General features: G+C 47.8%; 1 protein-coding gene across 1 annotated transcript in view; it reads right to left on the reverse strand.

Annotated features, from left to right (window-relative positions):
• LOC139277213 (CMP-N-acetylneuraminate-beta-galactosamide-alpha-2,3-sialyltransferase 1-like) overlaps positions 1–27,382 on the reverse strand; it is a 127,025-nt gene that overhangs the window by 55,962 nt on the left and 43,681 nt on the right. The window contains exon 2 of the mRNA XM_070895374.1: positions 10,296–11,095. Coding sequence (XP_070751475.1) covers positions 10,296–10,574 — 279 coding nt within the window. The 5' untranslated portion in view covers positions 10,575–11,095. The remainder of the gene's footprint in view (positions 1–10,295; positions 11,096–27,382) is intronic.

The following is a 27,382-nucleotide window of genomic DNA, read 5'->3' on the forward strand; positions in this document are numbered from 1 at the left end:
AAGGACGGAGGGATTGAGGGTTGGTTTTTTGAGGAGAGGGGTAATGACAGCAGATTTGAGGTTGAGGGGGACAGCGCCTGCTGAAAGTTAACAATGTCAGCTAACATGTGAGTCAGAAAAGGAAGTTGCATGGTCAGCAGTTAGGTGGGAATAGGGTCAAGGGAGCAGGAAGTGTGTCTCATAGACAGGATGAGCTCGGAGAGAAACTGGAGAAAGATGTGAGGTCAGGGCTAGGGCAGGGGGCTTCCTTAGAGGAACAATGGGCTGGATTTTACCAACCTCAGCATGTGCCTGGCAGGAGATGTCAGTGGCAGGCCCCGGCCTCGCTGCTGGCTCCAGCCCGCTCTGAAATATGAATTTCCCTTGATGGAGTTTGTTCATTTGCCAGCCAATTGAAGGAAGTGGGTTAATGTGCAAGCAGGCTGACAGTGGCAATGTCTAGACCTCTTAAAAAAACACACACATCATTAGCAAGTTTGAATGTAAGATTTTGGACTGGGTTTTTTTGATTTTATTGAAGTGGTGGCTTGCTGCAATAGATGTGAAAAGTCTTTTATGTGCGTCGTGAGTGCTGAACGCTTGCAAGGGCTCAGATGGTAAATGAAGGCCTTTGAGAAGGCAGAACATGCTGTCATTTCACATTGACAGCATCCGCTTGCAGAGGAGGAGGAAGAAACAGAAGAGGAGTAAGCTGCAGAGGAGGAATCAAAAGGAAGGATTCCAGACAATCGCTTTGTGGCTAGGTTATCCAGGATGGAATCACGATTCCAGTGATCACATCCCCAATTCCCCTTTCAACATTAGTCCCACATCTTACTTTCCATCTGTTATTGACCATCACAGCATCCTCTTGGCCATGATGCAGAAATAAAAGCCACCACAAAGCAAACTTTCCAATGCACCTATATAGGTCCATCCATCCAATGTGACATCAAGAAATCACCTGTATGCATTCTCTTAGTGACTGTCTTCTGTGTGCCTTTGCCTATCCTACTGAAGTCATGCAGTGTTTCCCCAGTTGCTGCAGCATGGTTAGTGGAAAGCTGCTGACTTTCAGTGGGGGACACTGCAGATGTCCTTGCTGGTTGAATTTGAGGAGCTGGTGGCTGGGAGAGTCAAATCAATGAAGATTGATTTGACTCTCCCAGCCACCAGCTCCTCAAATTGTTCTTCTTCACTCGCCGCTCACTCTTTTTGGTTGGACAGGCTGTATTTCTTGGGTGGGTGAAATGAGGAAGGTACAAGGGTGACGGGAGGGTAGGAAAACATGAGGATAACTAATGAGGATACCAGCATCTTGTATCCTTTCAGCCCAAGGGCTCAGCCGTGCCCCTGCCAAGAACGGCCTGCACAGTCTCCTCCAAGGGGGTGGGGTAAGGCTAGCAATGGGAGATGTGCCTCATAATTGGTGCAGGTTGTTGGTAGGTGAGTAATTAGAGGTCGTGCATTGAGCAGTGTGTGATGCTAGTGGTGCAGTTGATAGGAGACGGCCTTTTAAGATGCATTCACTGACCTTGAACAGTAGTCCAACATCATGAAGCTTCTTTGGGCACTGGAGCCAGATGGTGGGGGTGACACTGCTGGCATTGATGGCCTTGGTGATGTAGAAACATAGAAAATAGGTGCAGGAGCAGCCATTCAGACCTTCGAGCCTGCACCACCTTTCAATATAATAATGGCTGATCATGCAACTTCAGTACCCCACTCCTGCCTTCTCTCCATATTCCCTGATCCCTTTAGCTGTAAGGGCCACATCTAACTCCCTTTTGAAAATATCCAATGAACTGGACTCAACAACTTTCTACGGTAGAGAATTCCATAGATTCACAATTCTCTGAGTGAAAAAGTTTTTCCTCATCTCGGTCCTATATGGCTTACCCCTTATCCTTAGACTGTAACCCCTGGTTCTGGACTTCCCCAACATCGGGAACATTCTTCCTGCATCTAACCTGTCCAATCCCATCAGAATTTTATATGCTTCTTTGAGATCTCCTCCCATTCTTCTAAATTCCAGTGAATATAAGCCTAGTCGATCCAGTCTTTCTTCATATGTCAGTCCTGTCATTCCGGGAATCAGTCTGGTGAACCTTCGCTGCACTCCCTCAAAAGCAAGAATGTCCTTCCTCAGATTAGGGGACCAAAACTGCACACAATACTCAAGGTGTAGTTTCACCAAGGCCCTGTACAACTGCAGCAAGACCACCCTGCTCCTATACTCAAATCCTCTCGCTATGAAGGCCAACATGCCATTTGCTTTCTTTACTGCCTGCTGAACCTGTATGCCTACTCTCAATGACTGATGTACCATGACACCCAGGTCTCGTTGCACCTCCCCTTTTACTAAGCTGTCACCACTCAGATAATAATCTGCCTTCCTGTTTTTGCCACCAAAGTGGATAACCTCACACTTATCCACATTATACTGCTTCTGCCATGCATTTGCCCACTCACCTAACCTGTCCAAGTCACCCTGCAGCCTCTTAGCATCCTTCCTACAGCTCACACTGCCACCCAGCTTAGTGTCAGCTGCAAACTTGGAGATATTACATTCAATTCCTTCGTCCAAATCATTAATATATATTGTAAATAGCTGGGGTCCCAGCACTGAACCTTGCAGTACCCCACTAGTCACTGCTTGCCATTCTGAAAAGGACCCATTTATTCCCACTCTCTGCTTCCTGTCTGCCAACCAGTTCTTTATCTACGTCAATACATTACCCCCAATCCCATCTTAATTTTGCACACTAATCTCTTGTTTGGGACCTTGTCAGTAGCTTTTGAAAGTCCAAATACACCACATCCCCTGGTTCTCCCTTGTCCACTCTGCTAGTTGCATCCTCAAAAAATTCTAGAAGATTTTTCAAGCATCAGTTCCCTTTCATAAATCCATGCTGTCTTGGACCGATTCTGACACTGCTTTCCAAATGTGCTGCTATTACATCTTTAGTAATTGATTCCAGCATTTTCCCCACCACCGATGTTAGGCTAACCGGTCTATAATTCCCTGTTTTCTCTTTCGCTCCTTTCTTTTAAAAAGTGGGGATACATTAGCTACCCTCCAATCCATAGGAACTGATCCAGAGTCCATGGAATGTTGGAAAATGACAACCAATGCACCTACTATTTCTAGGGCCACTTCCTAAAGTACTCTGGGATGCAAACTATCAGGCCCTGGGGATGTATTGGCCTTCAATCCCATCAATTTCCCTAACACCATTTCCTGACTAATAAGGATTTCCCTCAGTTCCTCCTTCTCGGGCTAGACCCTCGGTCCCTTAGTATTTTCGGGAGGATATTTGTGTCTTCCTTAGTGAAGACGTGCTTTCATATGCCTCGGTAAATACGTTGACTATGTCCTGGAGTTCAGCCTCTGTGTGTGAGCAGACGCAGGCGCTGTCTGCATAGTGTAGCTCGACGACAGAGGTTGGAGTGGTCTTGGACCCGGCCTGGAGAAGGCGAAGGTTGAACAGCTTCCCACTGGTTCTGTAGTTTAGCTCCACTCCAGCGGGGAAACATTAGTAAGACGAAGGTCCTACACCAGCCTGTCCTCGGGATCGGGGAAGACTTGCTTCCACTCTTAGCATGAGTTCTTAGGTGGCTGTACAGTCACTACGAGAACCACAGTTTCTGTCACAGGTGGGACAGATAGTCGTTGAGGGAAACGGTGGGCAGGGAGCCTGGTTTGCCGCGATCTCCTTCCGCTGCCTGCGCTTGATTTCTGCATGCTCTCGGCGACGATACTCGAGCTCAGCGCCCTCCCGAATGCACTTCCTCCACTTAGGGCGGTCTATAGCCAAGGACTCCCAGATGTCAGTGGGGATGTCACATTTTATCAGGGAGACTTTGAGGGTGTCCTTGTAATGTTTCCTCTGCCCACCTTTGGCTCGTTTGCCGTGGACGAGTTCCGAGTAGAGCGCTTGCTTTGGGACTCTCGTGTCTGGCATGCAAACTATGTGGCCTGCCCAGCGGAGCTGATCAAGTGTGGTCAGTGCTTCAATGCTGGGGATGTTGGCCTGGATGAGGACGCGAATGTTGGTGCGTCTGTCCTCCCAGGGGATTTGCAGGATCTTGCGGAGGCATCGCTGATGGTATTCCTCCAGCGACTTGAGTTGTCTACTGTACATGGTCCACGTCTCTGAGCCATACAGGAGGGCGGGTATTACTACGGCCCTGTAGACCATGAGTTTGGTGACAGTTTTGAGGGACTGAACTTCAAACACTCTTTTCCTCAGACGGCCCCGATCCTGAGGGACTGCCTATGAATGAATGAGTGAAGACAGAATCATCCTTCTTTCTAGAGGGCCTCCTGGAACTTGTGGGTAGAGGGACTGACAGGCGTTGATTTCCTGCACAAAGCTGGAGTGCTGCATGCGAGACCCTGGGTCCCCTTCCCTGGCTTGCTGAACCATTTGTGTTAGTGCAAAGGCAGTTTTCCCATTTGTTGAGTTTCAGAAAGTAATTCAGCTTTCAGAGCTAATTATTCACATTTAGGACTTCTTTTTAATGTTAAATATTTTTAAAATGCAGGAAGGGCTGAAAACTGCATGTTTCACTTAATTTTATTTTGTATTGCTTCAATCTGCATGGCCCCTTTAATTCTCATTACCCACAATTTCTTGAGAGCTCCACAGCCTCAATTCCAGAGACTGTGGGAAGCTCCAACGCCGTACGTCTCTGATGCTGACAGCAACACCACCAGGATGGCATTGCACAAAAGGTGAGTGCTGCTAATCTCCATGCCCCGCCAGACTAATATTGTTCTGTTCGCGTTTCCGCCATTTTCAGCGGCCGTTAACTCCAGTTGCGGCGTTGCTGGCGAACACGAATGTTTCCCCTGTGTCTTTGGTCAGCTGGCCACCGTTTCCATCACTCTCCATGGCAACGGTGTGAAGCAAGGCCAGACCGTTCGCAACCTTGGTGTTATGTTTGATTCTGAGATGAGCTTCCAACCACATATACGCACCATCACCAAGACTGCCTACTTCCACCTCTTTAATATCATTCGCCTCAGACCCTGCCTCAGCTCACCTGCTGCTGAAACCCTCATCCATGCCTTTGTTACCTCTAAGCTTGACCATTCCAATGCTCTCCTGACCTGCCTCCTATCTTCCACCCTACATTAACATGCTCATCCTAAACTCATAAGAACATAAGAAATAGGAGCAGGAGTAGACCATCTGGCGCATCAAGCCTGCTCCGCCATTTAATAAGATCATGGCTGATCTGATTATGTACTCAGCTCCACTTCCCCGCCCACTCCCCATAACCCCTTATTCCCTTATCGTTTAAGAAACTGTCTATTTCTGTCTTAAACTTATTCAATGTCCCAGCTTCCACAGCTTTCTGAGGCAGTGAATTCCACAGATTAACAACCCTCTGAGAGAAGAAATTTCTCCTCATCTCTGTTTTAAATGGGTGGCCCCTTATTCTAAGATCATACCCTCTAGTTCTAGTCTCCCCCATCAGTGGAAACATCCTCTCTGCATCCACCTTGTCAAGCCCTCTCATAATCTTATATGTTTCGATAAGCTCACCTCTCATTCTTCTGAATTCCAATGAGTACCTACTCAACCTTTTCTCAAAAGTCAACCCCCTCATCCCCAGAATCAACCTAGTGAACCTTCTCTGAACTGCCTCCAAAGCAAATATATCCTTTCGTAAATATGGAAACCAAAATTGCACGCAGTATTCCAAGTGTGGCCTCACCAATACCTTATATAGCTGTAGCAAGACTTCCCTGCTTTTATACCCCATCCCCTTTGCAATAAAGGCCAAGATACCATTGGCCTTCCTGATCACTTGCTGTACCTGCATACTATCCTTTTGTGCTTCATGCACAAGAACCCCCAGGTCCCGCTGTACTGTGGCACTTTGCAATCATTCTCCATTTAAATAATAACTTGCTCTTTGATTTTTTTCTGCCAAAGTGCATGACCTCACACTTTCCAACATTATACTCCATCTGCCAAATTTTTGCCTACTCACGTAGTCCTTTTGCAGATTTTTTTGTGTCCTCCTCACACATTGCTTTTCCTCCCATCTTTTTATCGTCAGCAAACTTGGCTACGTTACACTCAGTCCCTTCTTCCGAGTTGTTTATATAGATTGTAAATAGTTGGGGTCCCAGCACTGATCCCTGCGGCACCCCACTAGTTACTGGTTGCCGACCAGAGAATGAACCATTTATCCCGACTCTCTGTTTTCTGCTGGTTAGCCAATCCTCTATCCATGCTAATATATTACCCCCAACCCCGTAAAATTTTATTTTGTGCAGTAACCTTTTATGTGGCGCCTTGTCAAATGCCTTCTCGAAGTCCAAATACACATCCACTGGTTCCCCTTTATCCACCATGTTCGTTACATCCTCAAAGAACTCCAGCAAATTTGTCAAACATGACTTCCCCTTCATAAATCCATGTTGACTCTGCCTGACTGAATTTTTCTTTTCCAAATGTCCTGCTACTGCTTCTTTAATAATTCAACAACTCTGCTGCTTGTATCTTAACTTCCAAGTACCGTTCACCCATCATCCTTGTACTTGCTGACCTACACTGGCTCTGGGTCTGGAAATGCCTCAATTTGGCCTTTGAGATCTCTAAGTTCCTTCAATTTTGGCAGCTTGTGCATCCCTGATTTTAATCGCTCCACCATTGGCAGCAATACGTTCAGCTGTCTTGGGCGTAAGCTCTAGAATTCCCTCCCTAAATCTTAAAGGAGGAGAGAGAGGTAGACAGGCGGAGAGGTTTATGGAGTGAATTCCAGAGCTTTGGGCAAAGGAAATTGGGAATGCACAAGAAGCCAGAATTGGAGGAATGCAGAGATTTTGGAGGGTTATAGTGCTAGAGGAGGTTACAGAGATAGGGAGGGGTGAGGGCATGGAAGGATTTGAGCACAAGGATGAGAATTTTAAGTTTGAGGTGAGCACAGGTGTGATGGGTGAACGATCTTGGTGCGAGTCGGGATATGGGCATCGGAGCATTGGATGAGTTGAAGTTTGCGGCAGGTGGGAGATGAGAGGCTGTTACGGAGGATGGAAATATAGGAGGCTGGCCAGGAGAGCATTGGAATAATGAAAATGCTCTCTCCAAATGCTCTCTTTTAGAGCGTCACATTCTTAAATTGTACTGCTAGATCGCCCTCAGTTCAAGTGGATATTGTATAAAAATACACACCCATCATTAGGCTTTACTGAAATCCTAGTGATTTCACTATTGATTTTAAAGAGACCAACAACTTGGAATTATGAAGTTATCTAGTTTTTCCTACTCTTGCAAGGATATTTTCCTCCAATATTTTATACACACCGTGACTTTTTAGCTTCACTGTCTCTCCAAAACATATATTTGCACTGTACACTGTTTGACAACTTCTCTGTCTTACATTTAAATAGAGAAAAATTGCAAAGTGCTGCAGTACAGAGGGACACAAAAAGTACAAAACACATGATTTTCAAAGTACAGAGAGACCTGGGGGTCCTTGTGCATAAATTACATTGTATTAACTTATCATACAATCATTGCATTTTTTTTATTCATTCATGGGATGTGGGTGTCGCTGGCAAAGCCAGCATTTATTTCCCATCCATAAATCCATGGCCCCTGGTTATTGACCCCTTTGCTAAGGGAAACATATCCTTCCTATCCACTCTATCTAGGCCCCTCATAACTTTATACACCTCAATCAAGTATCCCCTCAGCTTCCTCTGTTCCAAAGAAAACAACCCCAGCCTATCCAATCTTTCCTCATAGTTAAAATACTCCAGTCCTGGCAACATCCTCGTAAATGTCCTCTGTACTCTCTCTAGTGCAATCACATACTTCCTGTAATGTGGTGACCTGAACTGTACACAGTACTCTAGCTGTGGCCTAACTATTGTTTTATGCAGTTCTAGCATAACCTCCCTGTTCTTATATTCTATCCCTCGGATAAAAAAAGGAAAGTATCCTGTATGTTTTCTTAACCACCTTATCTACCTGTCCTGCTATCTTCAGGGATCTGTAGAAATGCACTCCAAGGTTCCTCTACACTTCTCAGTATCCTTTGCCTTGTTAGCCCTCCTCAAATGCATTACCTCACACTTTTCCGGACCAAATTCTATTTGCCACTTTTCTGCCCACCTGACCAGTCCATTGATATCTTCCTGCAGTCTACAACTTTCCTCCTCACTATCAACCACACGGCCTATTTTGTATCATCTACAAACTACTTAATCATACCCCCTACCATGAAGTCTAAATCATTGATGTGTACCACAAAAAGCAAGGCATCTGGCACCAAGTCCTGCAAAACCCCACTGGAAACAGCCTTCCAGTCACCAAAACATCTGTTGACCATTACACTTTCGTTGTGGGAACATATTTGCACTGAACCTTCACTATCTCCTACTTGAATGTATCGTACTGCTCTGACATTGATTTACCTACACTGTTTCCAGTCCACATTTGCTAAATCACATCTCAGCTTAGTGAAATTGTCCTTTCCCCAATCAAGAACTTTTATTCCTGGTCTATCTTTGTCCTTTCCCGTAACTAGACTAAATCTAACTGAATTATGATCACTACCACCAAAATGCTCTCCCACTGTTACCCCTTCCACTTGCCCAGCTTCATTCCCTAAAACTAAGGTCGGAACCATCCCCTCTCTCGTTGGACTTGCTATGCACTAGCTAAAATGTTTTTCCTGAAATCATTAAAAAAATTCTGTGCCCTTGATACCTTTTATACTGATTCTATCCCAGTTAATATTAATGTAGTTGAAATCCCCTTCTATTACTGCCTTATTGTTTTTGCACTTCTCAGCAATTTGCCGGCATATTTGCTCTTCTCTCTCCCTCTGACTATTTGGGAGTCTATAGTATACTCCCAGTAGTGTGACTACTCTTTTTTGTTATTCAGTTCAACCCATATGGCCTCATTTGGTGATCCTTCTAACACACCATCCCGCTTCACAGCTGTAATTGTTTCTTTAACCAATATTGCACTCCCCCTCCTTTCTTTATCCCTCTCTCTATCTCGTCTGAAAACCCTGTAACTAGAAATGTTGAGCTACCATTGCTGCCTTTCTTTCAGCCATGTTTCAGTAATAACTTTAATATCATACATTCACATGTTTTATCAGTGTCCTCAGCTCATCTGTCTTATTTCCTACATTACAACAGCGGCTACACTCCAAAAGTACTTCATTGGCTGTAAAGCACTTTGAGATGTCTGGTGGTTGTGAAAGGCACTATATAAATCCAAGTCTTTCAAGTCTTTGTTTTACTAAACTCCTTGCATTGAAGTATACACCATTAAGCACTGCCAATCCCCTTTGTTGTCTTTTTTCTAGCCTTTGTTTCCTCTACCTTCCAAACTCACTTATTAATTTACTGCCTTCCATTTCCAGCTTTGCTTCTCTCTCTTCAGAATCTACGCTTAGATTCCCATCCCCCTGTCAAGCTAATTTAAACCCTCCGCAATGGTGATGTTGTGGCTGCTTGTGGTATATATTATACAAGGGTGTTAGCCTTGGCTCAATGGCAGTACTCTCACCCAAGTCAGAAGGTTGTGGGGTCAAGACCTACTCCAATGGCTTTAGCACATAATTTAGGCTGACACTTCTCTGCCGAACTGAGGGAATGCTGCACTGTCACATGTGCTGTCTTTCTGATGAGATGTTAAGCTGAGGCCCCCTCTTCCCTCTCAGGTGAACATTAATGATCCCATGGCAATAGTTCTCCCTGGTATCCTGGCCAATATTTTTCCCTTAATTAACGCTTAAAATAGACTGCTTTTCCTACATTGCAACAGTGACTACACTTCAAGAGTACTTCATTGGCTGTAAAGAGCTTTGAGTAATGCTCCCAATAAGCTGTGTGGCCGTACAGCTGTCTGGAGCTCCCACGCAATCGGCGCATTGGATTTTAAATAGAAAAGAATTGTGTATGCACGTGAATTTGAATGGGCGGCGCAGTCCGTTAAAGGGGTGCGCACCCAAAAAAGAATTAAACAGAACATTGGCTTTGAGATATTCTGAGGTTGTAAGAGGCACTATATAAATGCAAGTCATGATTTTGTTCTTTTTATACCATGGCTGTCGTTGCAATACATTCCTTACTCTTGTTACTTCAGAAGCGAACAACCAGTCACCCTCTTTGTGCCCCTCCTCCCTACAGGTCAGATTTCAACATACTACTTTTGTTTCTCATTTCTTTACATCACACTGTTAGTTCTCCTGCATTACCAAGTTTCCATTCAATCAAGAGACTTTTTCTTCATTTTACTTAAGTGACGACGCCTTCTGAGAAGTGTATTTACCTGCCACCATTTGTAGGACGCTTCGGGAATCGTGTAGTTACTTTTGGTCAGGATGGGATACATATTGGGATTGTATCGTCTGTCAAACCACTCCGATACACCTAATTCAGATACGCAGTGGCTACATCTGCACTCTCTACTGGTGAGGAAACTGTAGAGTGAGAAGTTCAATTTGTTGGTGTAAGTGAACAAGACAGAAAGCAGTAGCACTCCAAAAAACAGCAAATATAAAAACCACTGAAGCTTATTCAGCTGGAGAACAATTCTCTTGACAAACATTGTGAAACTTGCTTGACGATAATACTCCTCCACTTAGGCAGTGAAAAAAAATGAAGGACAGAAAACAGATCTTGTCAGTAAACCTGTTTGGATGAATTCTGCAGTATGTGCACTCTACAAAGAGATCTCTGTGTATGACTCCAGTCATTGAGCACTGGTTATTGAGCAGGAACAGCAGCAGTTTTAAGAATACTTCGTCACAAATGGAATCTTCGAGTCAGAACAACCAAAGTTTTCAGAAAGAAAGCAACAAATGACAGTATGTTTTCCTTGGCAGCAAGCCAGTGATGGTAAAAGTTAATGTGGAGTTGAGTCAAGTTTTAATATCTTTCCTTCAGAGTAGGCAGGGTGAATAAACAGTGACGTTTGGGAGGTGCATTCAAAATAGAAAGTATGATGTCTGTCATGTTCATGCCTTGGACTCCAGTAACACGGTTGGCCTCACTTTCAATTTATCATTATGCTATTTTGATCTGGTAATCTCGTGACTTGAGTTCAAAATGGCTGAATAAAGCTTCCTCCTGAATGAAGAAAACAAGAGAAAAAAGTCACAAATCACAGATAGAATCATAGATTGGTTATAGCATGGAAGAAGGCCATTCGGCCCATCGAGCCCATGCTGGCTCTCTGCAAGTGCACCTCAGCTAGTTCCAATCACCCGCCCTTTCCCTGTAGCCCTACAAATTTTGTCTTTCAGGTAAGGAGTCTAGGGAATAAGGCATTTAATGCAAGGGGCTATGCTTTCCATTCAGATCGCTATCACCCAAAAAATGGGCGATGTTCCGGCCTTAGTGATTTTTTATTTTTCAGGATCGCTGGAAGATCGCCCATTTTTTTGAGTGCTACTTTTGCCTTTTTATTTTGGGTGATAGCCTTAGCGATATGAAATGGGCCTTAACGATGTGGAAGGCTGGCGTCCATAGCAACGGTCATTCTGCGCATGCGGGGTTTTTTTTGCAAAGAAGTTTTCCCGTGCTTCGGGAGGTAAGGGGTCATCTGCGCATGCGCAGGAGACAAAGGGAGGGTGTGGGACCTGATTAACTGGGACCTGACTAATTTATAATTATAGAGTAGCTGTGTGCTGTGTATGTGCTCACTAACAATGGAAAAAGTTGCAGCGTGGTTGGGGCCAAAGCACAGTCACAGGGTTAAGCGCTGTTCCGACCAGATAACAGGAACATGCTGCGAAACAGTGAACAGCAGGAGGAAGGGGCATGATATGGTAATCATATCATGACCAAGGTGATTGCTATCTGCAATGGACAGCTGGGTCATAACCAGCTGCCAGTCCGGAGTCGACAAACTCACCTCAGTAACAGCAGGGGGGCCAATCAGGGAATGGGAAGACCCCACGTTCGCGACTATAACTGAAGCTGTAACACGCGGTAGAGTGCGCTGTATTCTTAGTAACTGCAAGATGTAACTGAATGTAACTGAGCCAATAAAGTTTGCCTGGATACTACCACCAGACTCGAGTCTCATCAACTGCTAAGAATATAAGAGACCCTACAGAGAGAGTTTGTGGTGGAGAGGAGCTTGTAGAAGGATTGACTGAAATTGTGGAAGGAGAGAGTGATTGAAATTATTGAGATGTCTCGTGAAGACTCGGAGAGTGAAATTTCAGGGAGAAGGAGGGCAAAACGCTTCTCCGATGAAGGGAATGAGGCCTTAGTCCATGAGGTGGAGACTCAGTGGGACCAATTAACCCGGCGTGGGCGTGGGAAACCTCCACCCGACCAATATCAAAAAATTTGGGGTGAGTTCGTAAATGTTGTGTCCTCGGTGTCTCAGCGGAGGGAATCGGACCAGTGTCGCAAGAGGTGGAACAGCCTGGTTGCTTCGGCAAGTGTAAGTATTAAATAGATTTTAAATGGTAATGATCCACTGAATATGTAAATCTGCTGGATTGTAATTAAGCTGGGTATTCTTGCGTAGATTCCCTGCTTAAGATTTGGACTTGGATGGAAACGTGCGCCCTTTAAGTCTAATATTGACACCGTCTCCTTTTGGGTTACGTTGGTGGATGAGGCATAACTGAGCACTGAGGGGTCCAGTCACCTTTACCCACACTGTGTCAGTCTCTCCGGCTGCTGTCACTTACACAGTGACCGATCCTGGACTGAGGGAGAGCTGTCCGGGCTCACTGTCTGCCCTGGGACACTTTGAGACATTAGCTCTGGCCATACGGAGGTCTCCGAGCACAGCCCATGGACACGGTGCCTCCTCCCATTACAGTCCTGTCATTGTCGAGCTCACCAGCAGTCCTGATTTCCTCCCCTGGGGGACCTCCATCAAACTAAATAAACCACCTATCTCCCCTCAGGCGCTGAATGCACGGCCCGTGGACGGGGCCCTTTCTGGAGATTGTACGCGAGATGTTTGGTGTCAAACATTAGTTACTAAACACAATGTTATTAAATATTCTCTCGTAACGTTTCCGCTGCCCACCTTTGGTGCATTTGCCATGAAGGAGTTCCAAGTAGAGCGCTTGCTTTGGGAGTCTCGTGTCTGGCATGCGAACTATGCGGCCTGCCCAGCGGAGCTGATCAAGTGTGGCCAGTGCTTCGATGCTGGGAATGTTGGCCTGGTCGAGGACGCTAATGTTGGTGCGTTTGTCCTCCCAGGGGATTTGTAGGATCTTGCAGAGACATCGTTGGTGGTATTTCTCCAGTGACTTGAGGTGTCTACTGTACATGGTCCATGTTTCTGAGCCATACAGGAGGGTGGGTATTACTACGGCCCTGTAGTGGGCGATAGATGGGCGATGATGTGCCGAAAGTCTAGCCCAAGGAGTCTAGGGAATAAGGCAGATGAGCTGAGGGCACAGATAGACATGTGGGTGTATGATATTATAGCTGAGTGTCAGCTGTGACTCGTGAGTAGCACACTTGCCTCTGAGTTAGAAGTTTGTGGGTTTAAATCCCACTTCAGGAATTTGAGCACATAAATCTAGGCTGACAGTTCAGTGCAGTGCTAAGGGAGTGCTGCACTGTCAAGAGTTGCCGCCTTTCGGATGAGACACTAAACTGAGGTCCTCCGGTCTGCCCTCTCAGGTGGATGTAAAATATCCCATGGCACTGTTTCAAAAAAGTGCAGGGGAGTTAGCCAATATTTATCCCTCAACCAACATAACAAAAACAGATTATCTGGTCTTTATCACATTGCTGTTTGTGGGAATTTGCTGTGCGCAAGTTGGCTGTAACGTTTCCCACGTTACAACAGTGACGACACTCCAAAAGTTCTTCATTGCTTGTAAATCACTTTTAGACATCCGGTGATCGTGAAAGGTGCTATATTCCTTTCTATTACTGAGACATGGCTGAAAAAAGGGCAGGAATGGCAGCTCAACATTCCTGGTTACAGGGTTTTCAAACGGGATAGGGAGGGGGATAATAAAGGAGGGGGAGTCGCAGTATTAATTAATGAAACATTTACAGCTGTTAGAAGGGATGATATGTTAGAAGGATCATCAAATGAGGCCATATGGGTTGAACTGAAGAACAAAAAAGGGGCAATCACATTGCTGGGAGTATAATATAGACCCCCAAACATTCAGAGGGAAATAGAAGAGCACATATGTAGGCACATTTCTGAGAAGTGCAAAAACAATTGGGCAGTAATAGTTGGGGATTTCAACTACAGGTGCAATGTCGAGAATCTGGTAACCTCGGGACCGAGGCTGCTCCAGATTCCAGGCTTTTCCGGACTTTCGAACGTGTTTCTGATGTCACGATTCCAAGCCCAGGTTCGGTTATTTCCGGATTTCGGAACATCAGAAAGTGGGGGGGGGGGGTGACGTCCCCGCCGAGGAACTGTTCGGACGGGCCCTATCGATGAGGAGCTGTTCAGGCGGGCCTTACCGCTGAGGAGCTGTTCGGGCGGGCCCTATCGATGAGGAGCTGTTCGGGCGGGCCCTATCGATGAGGAGCTGTTCGGGCGGGCCCTATCGATGAGGAGCTGTTCGGGCGGGCCCTATCGATGAGGAGCTGTTCGGGCGGGCCCTATCGATGAGGAGCTGTTCAGGCGGGCCCTATCGATGAGGAGCTGTTCGGGCGGGCCCTATCAATGAGGAGCTGTTCGGATGGGCCCTATCGATGAGGAGCTCTTCAGGCGGGCCCTATCGATGAGGAGCTGTTCAGGCGGGCCCTATCGATGAGGAGCTGTTCAGGTGGGCCCTATCGATGAGGAGCTGTTCAGGTGGGCCCTATCGATGAGGAGCTCTTCAGGCGGGCCCTATCGATGAGGAGCTGTTCAGGCGGGCCCTATCGATGAGGAGCTGTTCAGGTGGGCCCTATCGATGAGGAGCTCTTCAGGTGGGCCCTATCGATGAGGAGCTGTTTAGGCGGGCCCTATCGATGAGGACTGTTCGGGCGGGCCCTATCGATGAGGAGTTGTTTGGGCGGGCCCTTTCGATGAGGAGCTGTTCAGATGGGCCCTATCAATGAGGAGCTGTTCGGGGAGGCCATATCAATGAGGAGCTGTTCGGGCGGGCCCTATCGATGAGTTGCTGTTCAGGGAGGCCCTATCGACGAGGAGCTGTTCGGGCGGGCCATAGTGATGAGGAACTGTTCGGATGGGCCCTATCGATGAGGAGCTGTTCGGGGAGGCCCTATCGATGAGGAGCTGTTCAGGCGGGCCCTATCGATGAGGAGCTGTTCGGACGGGCCTTACCGCTGAGGACCTGTTCAGGCGGGCCCTATCGATGAGGAGCTGTTCGGGCGGGCCCTATCGAGGGAGGAGTTGTTTGGGTGGGCCCTATCGATGAGGAGCTGTTCGGGCGGGCCCTATCGATGAGGAGCTGTTCGGGCTGGCACAATCGATGAGGAGCTGTTTGGGTGGGCCCTATCGATGAGGAGCTGTTCAGGCGGGCCCTATCGATGAGGAGCTGTTCAGGCGGGTCCTATCGAGGGAGGAGTTGTTTGGGTGGGCCCTATCGATGAGGAGCTGTTCGGGCGGGTCCTATCGAGGGAGGAGTTGTTTGGGTGGGCCCTATCGATGAGGAGCTGTTCGGGTGGGCCCTATCGATGAGGAGCTGTTCAGGCGGGCCCTATCGATGAGGAGCTGTTCGGGCGGGCCCTATCGATGAGGAGTTGTTTGGGCAGGCCCTATCGATGAGGAGATGTTCAGGCGGGCCCTATCGATGAGGAGTTGTTTGGGCGGGCCCTATCGTTTTAAGGCGCTGTTCGGGGAGGCCCTATCGATGAGGAGCTGTTCGGGCGGGCCCTATCAATGAGGAGCTGTTCGGGGAGGCCCTATCGATGAGGAGCTGTTCGGGCGGGCCCTATCAATGAGGAGCTGTTCGGGCGGGCCCTATCAATGAGGAGCTGTTCGGGCGGGCCCTATCGATGAGGAGCTGTTCGGGCGGGCCCTATCAATGAGGAGCTGTTCGGGGAGGCCCTATCGATGAGGAGCTGTTCGGGCGGGCCCTATCAATGAGGAGCTGTTCGGGGAGGCCCTATCGATGAGGAGCTGTTCGGGCGGGCCCTATCAATGAGGAGCTGTTCGGGCGGGCCATATCGATGAGGAGCTGTTCGGGCGGGCCCTATCAATGAGGAGCTGTTCGGGGAGGCCCTATCGATGAGGAGCTGTTCAGGCGGACCCTATCAATGAGGAGCTGTTTGGGCGGGCCCTATCAATGAGGAGCAGTTCGGGAGGCCCTATCGATGAGGAGCTGTTCGGACGGGCCCTATCGATGAGGAGCTGTTCGGGCGGACCCTATCGATGAGGAGCTGTACAGGCGGGCCCCGCTGCCGAGGAGCTGTTCAGGCGGGCCCTATCGATGAGGAGCTGTTCGGGCGGGCCCTATCGATGAGGAGCTGTTTGGGCGGGCCCTATCGATGAGTTGCTGTTCGGGGAGGCCCTATCGACGAGGAGCTGTTCGGGCGGGCCATAGTGATGAGGAACTGTTCGGATGGGCCCTATCGATGAGGAGCTGTTCGGGGTGGCCCTATCGATGAGGAGCTGTTCAGGCGGGCCCTATCGATGAGGAGCTGTTCGGACGGGCCTTACCGCTGAGGACCTGTTCAGGCGGGCCCTATCGATGAGGAGCTGTTCGGGCGGGCCCTATCGATGAGGAGCTGTTCGGATGGGCCCTATCGATGAGGAGCTGTTCAGGCGGGCCCTATCGATGAGGAGCTGTTCGGGCGGGTCCTATCGATGAGGAGCTGTTCGGGCGGGCCCTATCGATGAGGAGCTGTTCGGGCGGGCACTATCGATGAGGAGCTGTTCGGGCGGGCCCTATCGATGAGGAGCTGTTCGGGCGGGCCCTATCGATGAGGAGCTGTTCGGGCGGGCCCTATCGATGAGGAGCTGTTCGGGCGGGCCCTATCGATGAGGAGCTGTTCGGGCGGGCCCTATCGATGAGGAGTTGTTTGGGCGGGCCCTATCGATGAGGAGCTGTTCGGGTGGGCCCTATCGATGAGGAGCTGTTCAGGCGGGCCCTATCGATGAGGAGCTGTTCGGGCGGGCCCTATCGATGAGGAGTTGTTTGGGCGGGCCCTATCGATGAGGAGCTGTTCAGGCGGGCCCTATCGATGAGGAGCTGTTCGGGCGGGCCCTATCGATGAGGAGTTGTTTGGGCAGGCCCTATCGATGAGGAGATGTTCAGGCGGGCCCTATCGATGAGGAGTTGTTTGGGCGGGCCCTATCGTTTTAAGGCGCTGTTCGGGGAGGCCCTATCGATGAGTAGCTGTTCGGGCGGGCCCTATCAATGAGGAGCTGTTCGGGGAGGCCCTATCGATGAGGAGCTGTTCGGGCGGGCCCTATCAATGAGGAGCTGTTCGGGCAGGCCATATCGATGAGGAGCTGTTCGGGCGGGCCCTATCAATGAGGAGCTGTTCGGGGAGGCCCTATCGATGAGGAGCTGTTCAGGCGGGCCCTATCGATGAGGAGCTGTTCGGGCGGGCCCTATCGATGAGGAGCTGTTCGGGCGGGCCCTATCAATGAGGAGCTGTTTGGGCGGGCCCTATCGATGAGGAGCTGTTCTGACGGGCCCTATCGATGAGGAGCTGTTCGGGCGGGCCCTATCGATGAGGAGCTGTTTGGGCGGGCCCTATTGATGAGGAGCTGTTCGGGGAGGCCCTATCAATGAGGAGCTGTTCGGGCGGGCCCTATCGATGAGGAGCTATTTGGGGAGGCTCTATCGATGAGGAGCTGTTCGGGCGGGCCCTATCGATGAGGAGCTGTTCGGCGGGCCCTATCGATGAGGAGTTGTATCATTTGCCAGTCTATCCTAGCCAATTCACGTCTCATACTATCGAAGGTACCTTTCCTTAAGTTCAGGACCCTAGTCTCTGAATTAACACTGTCATTCTCCATCTTAATAAACAATTCGACCATATTATGGTCACTTTTCCCCCCTAGAAATAGTGAATGCATTGGTGATCATTTTCCAACATCTTGTTGACTCAGCATCAATTCCTATGGACTGGAGGGTAGCTAATATAACACCACTTTGTAAAAAAGGAGGGAGAGAGAAAAACAGGGAATTGTAGACCCACTCGCACAACAAGATTGCTAATTAGTACCCTCTGATTACACAACACCCAATCTAGGATGGCCAGCTCTCTCGTTGGTTCCTCGACATATTGATCTAGAAAGCCATCCCTAATACACTCCAGGAAATCATCCTCCACCGTATTGTTACCAGCTTGGTTAGCCCAATCTATACGTAGATTAAAGTCACCCATGATAACTGCTGTACCTTTAATGCACGCATCCCTAATTTTTTGTTTGATGCCATCCCCAACCTCACCACTATTGTTTGGTGGTCTGTACAGAACTCTCACTAGCGTTTTCTGCACTTTGGTATTCCGTAGCTCCACCCATACAGATTCCACATCATCCAAGCTAATGTCCTTTCTTACTATTGCGTTAATTTCCTCTTTAACCAGCAATGTTACCCCACCTCCTTTTCCGTTCTGTCCATCCTTCCTGAATGTTGAATATCCCTGGATATTGAGTTCCCAGCTTTGGTCACCCTGGAGCCATGTCTCTGTAATCCAATTATATCATAATCATTAATAGCTGCCTGTGCAGTTAATTCATCGACCTTATCCTCGCATTGAGGCACAGAGCCTTCAGGGTTGTCTTTGTAACACACTTTGTCCCTTTAGAATTTTGCTGTAATGTGGCTCTTTTTGATTTTTGCCTTGTGTTTTTCTGCCCTCCACTTTTACTATTCTCCTTTCTATCTTTTGCTTCTGCCCCCATTTTATATCCCTCTGTCTCCCTGCATAGGTTCCCATCGCCCTGCCATAGTAGTTTAACCCCTCCCCAACAGCACTAGCAAATACTCCCCCTAGGACATTGGTTCCGGTCCTGCCCAGGTGCAGACCATCCGGGTTGTACTGGTCCCACCTCCCCCAGAACCGGTTCCAATGTCCCAGGAATTTGAATCCCTCCCTCTTGCACCACTCCTCAAGCCACAAAGTCATCTTAGTTATCCTGCAATTCCCACTCTGACTAGCACGTGGACACCCTTCTTCCCCCCCCCTCTCAGGTCGCTCTAAACACCAGTGACTGACTCCCTTCTCCCCCTCCCCAGATCTATCTGTACACGCAGTGACTTAGATGAGGCCCCATTACATGGACACAACCCCGCCCCCCCCTCCGTGGCCCCGCTACAGCCAGCATGAGTAAAGGGGGTGGGTGGGGGAGAACATTTCCCAGACATAATTCATGTTCATAGAAACATAGAAAATAGGTGCAGGAGTAGGCCATTCGGCCCCTCGAGCCTGCACCAATGTTCAATAAGATCATGGCTGATCATTCCCTCCGTACCCCTTTCCCGCTTTCTCTCCATACCCCTTGATCCCTTTAGCCGTAAGGGCCATATCTAACTCCCTCTTGAATATATCCAATGAACTGGCATCAACAACTCTCTGCGGCAGGGAATTCCACAGGTTAACAACTCTCTGAGTGAAGAAGTTTCTCCTCATCTCAGTCCTAAATGGCCTACCCCTTATCCTAAGACTGTGTCCCCTGGTTCTGGACTTCCCCAACAATGGGAACAATCTACCCACATCTAACCTGTCCCGTCCCGTCAGAATCTTGTATGTTTCTATGAGATTCCCTCTCATCCTTCTAAACTCCAATGTATAAAGGCCCAGTCGATCCAGTCTCTCCTCACATGTCAGTCCTGCCATCCCGGGAATCAGTCTGGTGAGTCTTCGCTGCACTCTCTCAATAGAAAGAACATCCTTCTTCAGATTAGGAGACCAAAACTGAACACAATATTCCAGGTGAGGCCTCACCAAGGCCCTGTACAACTGCAGTAAGATCTCCCTGCTCCTATACCTAAATCCCCTAGCTATGAAGGCCAACATACCATTTGCCTTCTTCACCACCTACTGTACCTGTATGCCAACTTTCCAATGACTGGTGAACCATGACACCCAGGTCTCGTTGCACCTCCCCTTTTCCTAATCTGCAACCATTCAGATAATATTCTGTATTCGCATTTTTGCCCCCAAAGTGGATAACCTCACATTTATCCACATTATACTGCATCTGCCATGCGTTTGCCCACTCACCTAACCTGTCCAATTTACCCTGCAGCCTCCTAGCGTCCCCCTCACAGCTCACTCCACCACCCAGTTTAGTGTCATCTGCAAACTTGGAGATATTACACTCAATTCCTTCATCCAAATCATTGATGTATATTGTAAAGAGCTGGGGTCCCAGCACTGAGCCCTGCGGCACTCCAATAATCACTGCCTGCCATTCTGAAAAGGACCCGTTTATCCTGACTCTCTGCTTCCTGTCTGCCAACCAGTTCTCTATCCACATCAGTATATCACCCCCAATACCATGTGTTTTTACTTTGCACACCAATCTCTTGTGTGGGACCTTGTCAAAAGCTTTTTGAAAGTCCAAATACACCACATCCACTGGTTCTCCCTTGTCCACTCTACCAGTTACCTCCTCAAAAAATTCCAGAAGATTTGTCAAGCATGATTTCCCTTTCCTGACTTGGACCGACCCTATCACTGCTTTCCAAATGCGCTGCTATTTCATCCTTAATAATTGATTTCAACATTTTCCCCACCACTGATGTCAGGCTAACCAGTCTATAATTACCCACTTTTTCTCTCCCTCCCTTTTTAAAAAGTGGTGTTACATTAGCTACCCTCCAGTGCATAGCAACTGATCCTGAGTCGATAGACTGTTGGAAAATGATCACCAATGCATCCACTACTTCTAGAGCCACTTCCTTAAGTACTCTGGGATGCAGACTATCAGGACCCGGGGATTTAACGGCCTTCAATCCCATCAATTTCTCTAACACAATTTCCCGCCTAATAAGGAGATCCTTCAGTTCCTCCTTCTCACTAGACCCTCGGTCCCCTAGTACTTCCGGAAGGTTATTTGTGTCTTCCTTCGTGAAGACAGAACCAAAGTATTTGTTCAATTGGTCTGCCATTTCTTTGTTCCCCATTATAAATTCACCTGATTCCGACTGCAAGGGACCTACGTTTGTCTTCATGAATGGCACAGTGGGCATGACTCCAGTGGCTTCTTCTTGAGTGGTGTTATATATTTTACAAAAGACATTATCTGCCACCCACAAAATCAGCCCCTCACCATGTTACACAGGTACTGGTCATTTACTCCATTCAAACAGGCACGAAACATTGGGTTTATTTTTTAAATAATAGGTCAAACATTCTGGTCTCGCAGGGTCCGTACGGAGTATCCACGGACACGGAAAGGCATCGCAAAAATTTTCAGCACACAATGCATATGCACTGAAAACCAGGTTTTCTGAAGCTTGACAGATCATCCGCATATCGGGAGCGAGGACATTTGCAAGATTGCAGTATTTACCATATCTTGCCCAGCAAATATCCTCAAAACTCTTGCGCCTGATAAAAGCAGGCGCATAGCTTACTTTTACAGGCATAAGAGACTTAAAACAAACTTAAAACATAAAAAATAAAATTTAAATACACATTTTATTTTTAAAAACTCTGCCCACTATGTTAAATTGATTTTACACCATAATTTTAAAAACTGTTTAAAAACTCAGAATTTTGTTTTTTCTCTAACATATTTATTAACTTTAATTTCAATTAATTTTAATTATGTGAGGTGTGTTTTTTATTTTTTATTTGTTGTTATTGTGTTTGTTTTTTTTCCCCTCTCAATTAATAGCAATGAGAACTTGTTGATACAGAGTTCCCATTGCTATTAATTGAGAATACAGTACCTGATTGGCTGAGCAGTCACACTTGACTGCACCTTCTGCGTGGGAACCTCGAGGACGGGGGAGCGCTTCGCAGTGCGGGAAGAGAAGGCCTCCCCACCAAAATCTGGGGTGCCTCTGGGACCACCAGGTAATTTCGGAAAAATTCTCCGGTCAGAGGCAATTGCCCGCGGGAAGCCTCCGACCGGAATTTCAGGGCCATTAATGTTTCGATTGGGAGCATCTGAGTTCAGTGTGTCTTTGAATTCACGGCAGCTATCAAGACATGGCGAGGGAGGGGAGGTAGTGTTGGGATGGGGTGGGGTGGGGGAGTAAGGTGCAGTAAATCAGCCAAGGTTCTGACTCCTTACTCCGGTGGCAATGTGGACACGACAATGGCCTTCGCGCTCCTTGGCTGTGGTGGTAAGGTGCAGTAAATCAACCAAGGTTCTGACTCCTGACTCCGATGGCAATGTGGACACGACAATGGCCTTCGCGCTCCTTGGTTGGGGTGCGGGGGTGGGGGGTGGGGCAGGGGTTAGGTGCAATAAATCAGCCAAGGTTCTGACTCCTGACTTTGTTGAGCAACGATAGGGTCAATCATGGCCAAAATGTCACTCCAATTGAAAAGCCTGCTTATATTAACTGGACTCACACACTGAAGTTCTGGCCTTATGTATCGGCATCCGAGCACTCAAAGAGGAGGTTTGCTGAAAAACCTAAAAATATTTTTACAATTTACACATCAGGAACACCAAATAAAAATAGCCATTGGGGTGATGTACCAGTGGGTAGTTGGTGCCTGTTGCACTCTACCCCAACAAAGATTTTCTTCATTAAATCGATCTTCTGGCCCACTCTAAAGCTGAAAAGAAAATGGAGGGAGGCATAATGCTGGGCCCAAGTCAGGTAAGTGCTTCTGAAATGGGTGGTTCTGATCATAGCGATAACGAGCAGTAACAAGCCTTAAAAAAACATTTTTAGTTGAAATTAGCGCTGGCAGTAAATTTTCTGTGATTTCTGGGGATCCAATGTGGGCGGGCGCTTTGCAACATCGCCAGCAGTAATGGTAGGCCCAAATTACCGCCGCCGATAATCAGGATGTGAAACAGGTGGCACAGGGCGCTACTTCAAGAAACGGGCAGTGACTGGGCGATAACTGAGTGATCGGAAGGCAAATTCTAGCCCATTGGCCTTAAGGGATATAACAAGTCAAGCCAAAGATTGCTGGGTCTCTCTCTTTTCTTAAGCACACGGCAAAGCAGGACCTTCCTCTGCAGACCAAGAAGCATGCTGTGTGCTTTGCCAGAGGGAAGTGATGTATACCTTTTTTTATTGTAACATCATTGTATTTGTTGTAACTAAATAGATCCATAGGATAGTTGACGACTGCTGTTCCTCTGATAGATGTACATGTGTGTGTGTTTAATAAACTATTCCAAATTGTTTTAAAAGAATCGGTCTTGTTGTCAATTTAATGCCAGTGATTTAGAAATCTTACACTGAGAACAGAGCCAAACATCCACTAGACTGGATGTTGATTTGACATTCCAATTAGGCCCCTTCTGACAGAAGGGATCAGAAGTGACCCAGATTGGACAGGATGCCCGTCAACCTAATTGCAGTTGGTACACGTAAAACATGGATACACAATTTTGGGGAATGTGTGCGAGATCTTCTAATATGTGTTCCCGGCAGATGAGTCTTCAGAGTAGGGAAGCATATTCGCAATATTTACCTTCAGGTGGTAATATACAATCAGCAAAGCATTAAAAATAACTCACGATGGCAGAGGTGGGGCGGGGGGTGGGGGGGGCTTTGCGGGAACCGGAACCCTACGCCCAAGGAATTTGGGTCATAGAATGGAGTCCCTCTCCGACCCACACACCTTGAAAACGGGGCCTCCACCTGGCAGTACAGGATCATAATATTAGACCGTAAATCACATTCACAAAGGGTACCGATGTCGCGGGCCATTGATATAGCAGAAGCTCTTTGTACTTTAGTTTAAGATTGGTCTCCTGCACTTGAAGTTGGCAGTCTGATTAGATTAAATTAGAAAAACTTAGTAAAGACTCCCTTTCTACAAGAGGCGTGGCCGCCTCTTTGAGTAGGTACTCACCACTCGGTCTGCAAGGAGGGGCCGATATTTTGGAAATTGCCCTTGTGGATTTTCCTGGCGAGAACGTCTCCACTCTGCCCGTGTTGCCACCCCCTCGACCCCTTACCGACTGGCAGCAAACCCCTTTCCGCCCCGCTTGAGAAATTGCCCCGCGTGAAATTGCCCCGCGCGAGTGGATCAGCCGAGTGGTGCCACTGACAGCTTTCCCCGGAGGGAAGCTTCTTGTGGCTGGGTGGCGCGTCTGCCCTTAAAGGGGAGGATGCACTGCCATGGCTGCTATTTTATTTTAATTGTCAGCTGGCTGCCAGGTTGGCCTGACAATGGTGGCCACGGGTTCAGCGGGCTGCCAACAGGCAGCCTGGCATCCCCTCTTGGGCACCGGGCTGCTGGCCCAGCCGAAACCCTCCCTGGTAGCCCAGTGTTTGCCACTAAAGTGGCTGCAGAGTTCGCAGCGGCCCACCCATTAACTGAAGGGGAGGGATGTTGGGACGCATCAGCATGGCGCGGCACGTCCGCCTCGTGCTGATGACTTGGAGCGACGACTGTTCCGACCCACTTTCACTTCCACCTCCCTGACGATGGTCGCTTCGATCCCGCTCCAAAAAAAACAAAGAGCTGAATTTCCCCGGATTGTTCACCCCATGCATTGGGGCAGTCGGAGCAATTAAAAATCGGTATTTTGGGCGGAGGGCAATTTTAGCCTCCAGCGATCAAAACCAAGACCTTTCTGCCCAGTATAGCTCAATGTATTTACCAATTGGGCAGAGTATTTACCAACCCAGATGTTAAGGATGCTCAGAAAAACTATCAATGTGTTTGAGGAGATTGAGAGAGACAAAGCAGTAGAAGGAGGTACAAACGCAAAATACCCCAGATGCTGGAAATCTGAAATAAAAACGGATGCTGGAAGTATTCAGCAGGTCAGGCAGCATCTGTGGAGAGAGAAACAGAATTCCCATTTCAGGCCGAAGACCTTTCATCAGAACCTGACGTAGGGTCATCGACCTGAAACGTTAACACTGTTTCTCTCTCCACAGATGTGGCCTGAGCTGCTGAATATTTCCAGCATTTTCTGTTTTTATCAATAGAAAGAGGTTTTCCTGTATGCTCCACTGCCTGATTCACATCAATGGCTACAAGCAGCTTGGAACAAGCAGTTCAAGTGCAGGTTCGTAAGTACAGAGCTTGCTTCTTTCCCCTGACATGTGCTGAGCTTGTGTTCTTGGCAAGCAACTGTAACACTCTTTCATTTCCGAATTCTTTATCAAAATAAGTGCATGTTATACGTGCCAAATCAACTGCAATGTTTAATTATATATTTAAATATCCTGCCACATAATCAGAACAATGTAATCCTGCTCAATATCTCACTGGCATACAATCAGAACCATGTCTGATACAAATGAATTAGAAAAAGGTAAACTTTACAGAACAAAATGGCAGCAACAATGGCCCCTGTCCTGAATGAGCAGCTTGCTCTGGCGAATGACAGTGAAGGAAAAGTGAGCCTCTTCTGTTCAGTGCCAAGCTAAGCAGCTGACTCCAATTAGATTTATTTTCTCTGTCCCTAGTTTTTTTTCTCCCACTCCTCTCCTAAAGACGCCTGTCCAGGCTTCTGGCATGGGTGTATTTTTTTTATTCATTCTTGGGATGTGGGCAGTGTTGGCAAGGCCAGTATTTATTGCCCATCCCTAATTGCGCTGACTTGATATGACTGAGTGGCTTTCTAGGGCAATTAAGGGTCAACCACATTGGTCTGGGTCTTGAGTTGCATATAGGCCAGACTGGGTAAGGATGGCAGGTTTCCTTCCCTAAAGGACATTAGCAAACTCAGTTGGGTTTTTACAACAATCCGACAGCTTTGTGGTAACTTTTATTTTCAGAATCTTTTAGAACTAAATTCAACTGCTCAAACTGTGATTTGAACTCGTGTTCCCAGGATTATTAGTACAGGCCTCTGGATTACAAATCCAGTAACATATCTAATGCACTACTGTATCCATTCTTCACATATGAGCCTAGATATGCGAGTGTTGGTAGATTATTCAACCATGGAGGTTATCACAGTCAGATCTAAAAACAGCAAACGCACACGCACTTTCAAACAGGATTCCCCGACTTGCACCTTCCTAGCAGGGTGATAGGCTGATAGGCAGATAGCCGGATAAACAGAGGCTGAGAGCAACCAGAGAGCTGGACTCGCAGCCAGAGAGTGGGACACACAGCCAGAGAGCGGGACACGCAGCCAGAGCGGGAGGCCTGGAGGTCGGCATGCAGTTGATTGATAAGTATCTCTCGTTCTCTTTTATAACAGGTAAGTCTAATTAGAGGGATGGCAGGCCAGCTCAGTCCTGTGGAGTCCTGCAGCATGTGGGAAGTCCTGGACGTTTCGAGCAGCCTAGACAACTATGTGTGCAGGAGGTGTCTCCAGCTTCAACTACTCGAGCTGCGCGTTTCTTGAGCGGCGACTGGAATCAATACGGTACATCCGCGAGGCTGAGAGCTACGTGGATAGCATGTTTCAGGAGGTGCTTATCCCGCAGCTTAAAAGCGTGCAGGCAAAGGGGCAATGGGTGAACACTAGATGGAGGAAGAACGCTAGGCAGGTAGTGCAGAAGTCCTCCCCTGAGTCCATCTCGCTTTTCAACCGATATTCTCTTTTGAGCACCGGTGAGGGCGATGGTGCCTCTGGGGGGTGCAGCCAGAGCCAAGTCCAAGGCACTATGGGTGGCTCAGCTACACAGGGGGGAGGGACAAAGAATAAAAGAGCTATAGTGGTAGGGCATTCAATAGTTAGGGGATTAGAGAGGTGTTTCTGCGGCCGTAGATGTGACTCCAGGATGGTATGGTGCCTCACTGGTGCCAGGGTCAAGGATATCACAGAGTGGACGCAGGGCATTCTGGGGGGAGAGGGTAAACAGCCAGAGGTCGTGTTCCATATCGGGACCAATGGCATTGGTAGAAAGAGGGATGAGGATTTGCAGGCAGAATTTAGGGAGCCAGGAGAAAAATTACAGCGTAGGACCTTAAAGGTAGTAATCTCTGGGTTACTACCGGTGCCACGTGCTAATGAGTACAAGACTAGAAGGATAGAGAGGATGAATGCGTGGCTGGAGAGTTGGTGCAGGAGGGAGGGCTTTAAATTCCTGAGCCATTGGACAGCTTCTGCAGGAGATGGGACCTGTACAAACCGGACGGGTTGCACCTCAACAGCGTCGGGACCAATATCCTCGCGGAGAGTTTTGCTAGTTGGGGAGAGTTTAAACCAGTTTGGCAGGGGGATGAGAACCTGAGAACAAATTCAATAGGGAAGGAAATAAAGCTGAAATTGCAAAGCAAAAATGTAGAAAGTGAATCTGTAAGACAGAGGAAACAAGGGTAAGTAAGTAGTAATCAAGGAGGTCTTCCTGTGCTAAATGGTATATATTTTAATGCAAGGAGTATAGTGAACAAGGCGGATGAGCTGAGAGCACAGGGTAGACACTTTGGAGTATGACATGG

This window comes from Pristiophorus japonicus, chromosome 1 (genome assembly GCF_044704955.1).
Source record: "Pristiophorus japonicus isolate sPriJap1 chromosome 1, sPriJap1.hap1, whole genome shotgun sequence".
Lineage (NCBI taxonomy): Eukaryota > Metazoa > Chordata > Chondrichthyes > Pristiophoridae > Pristiophorus > Pristiophorus japonicus.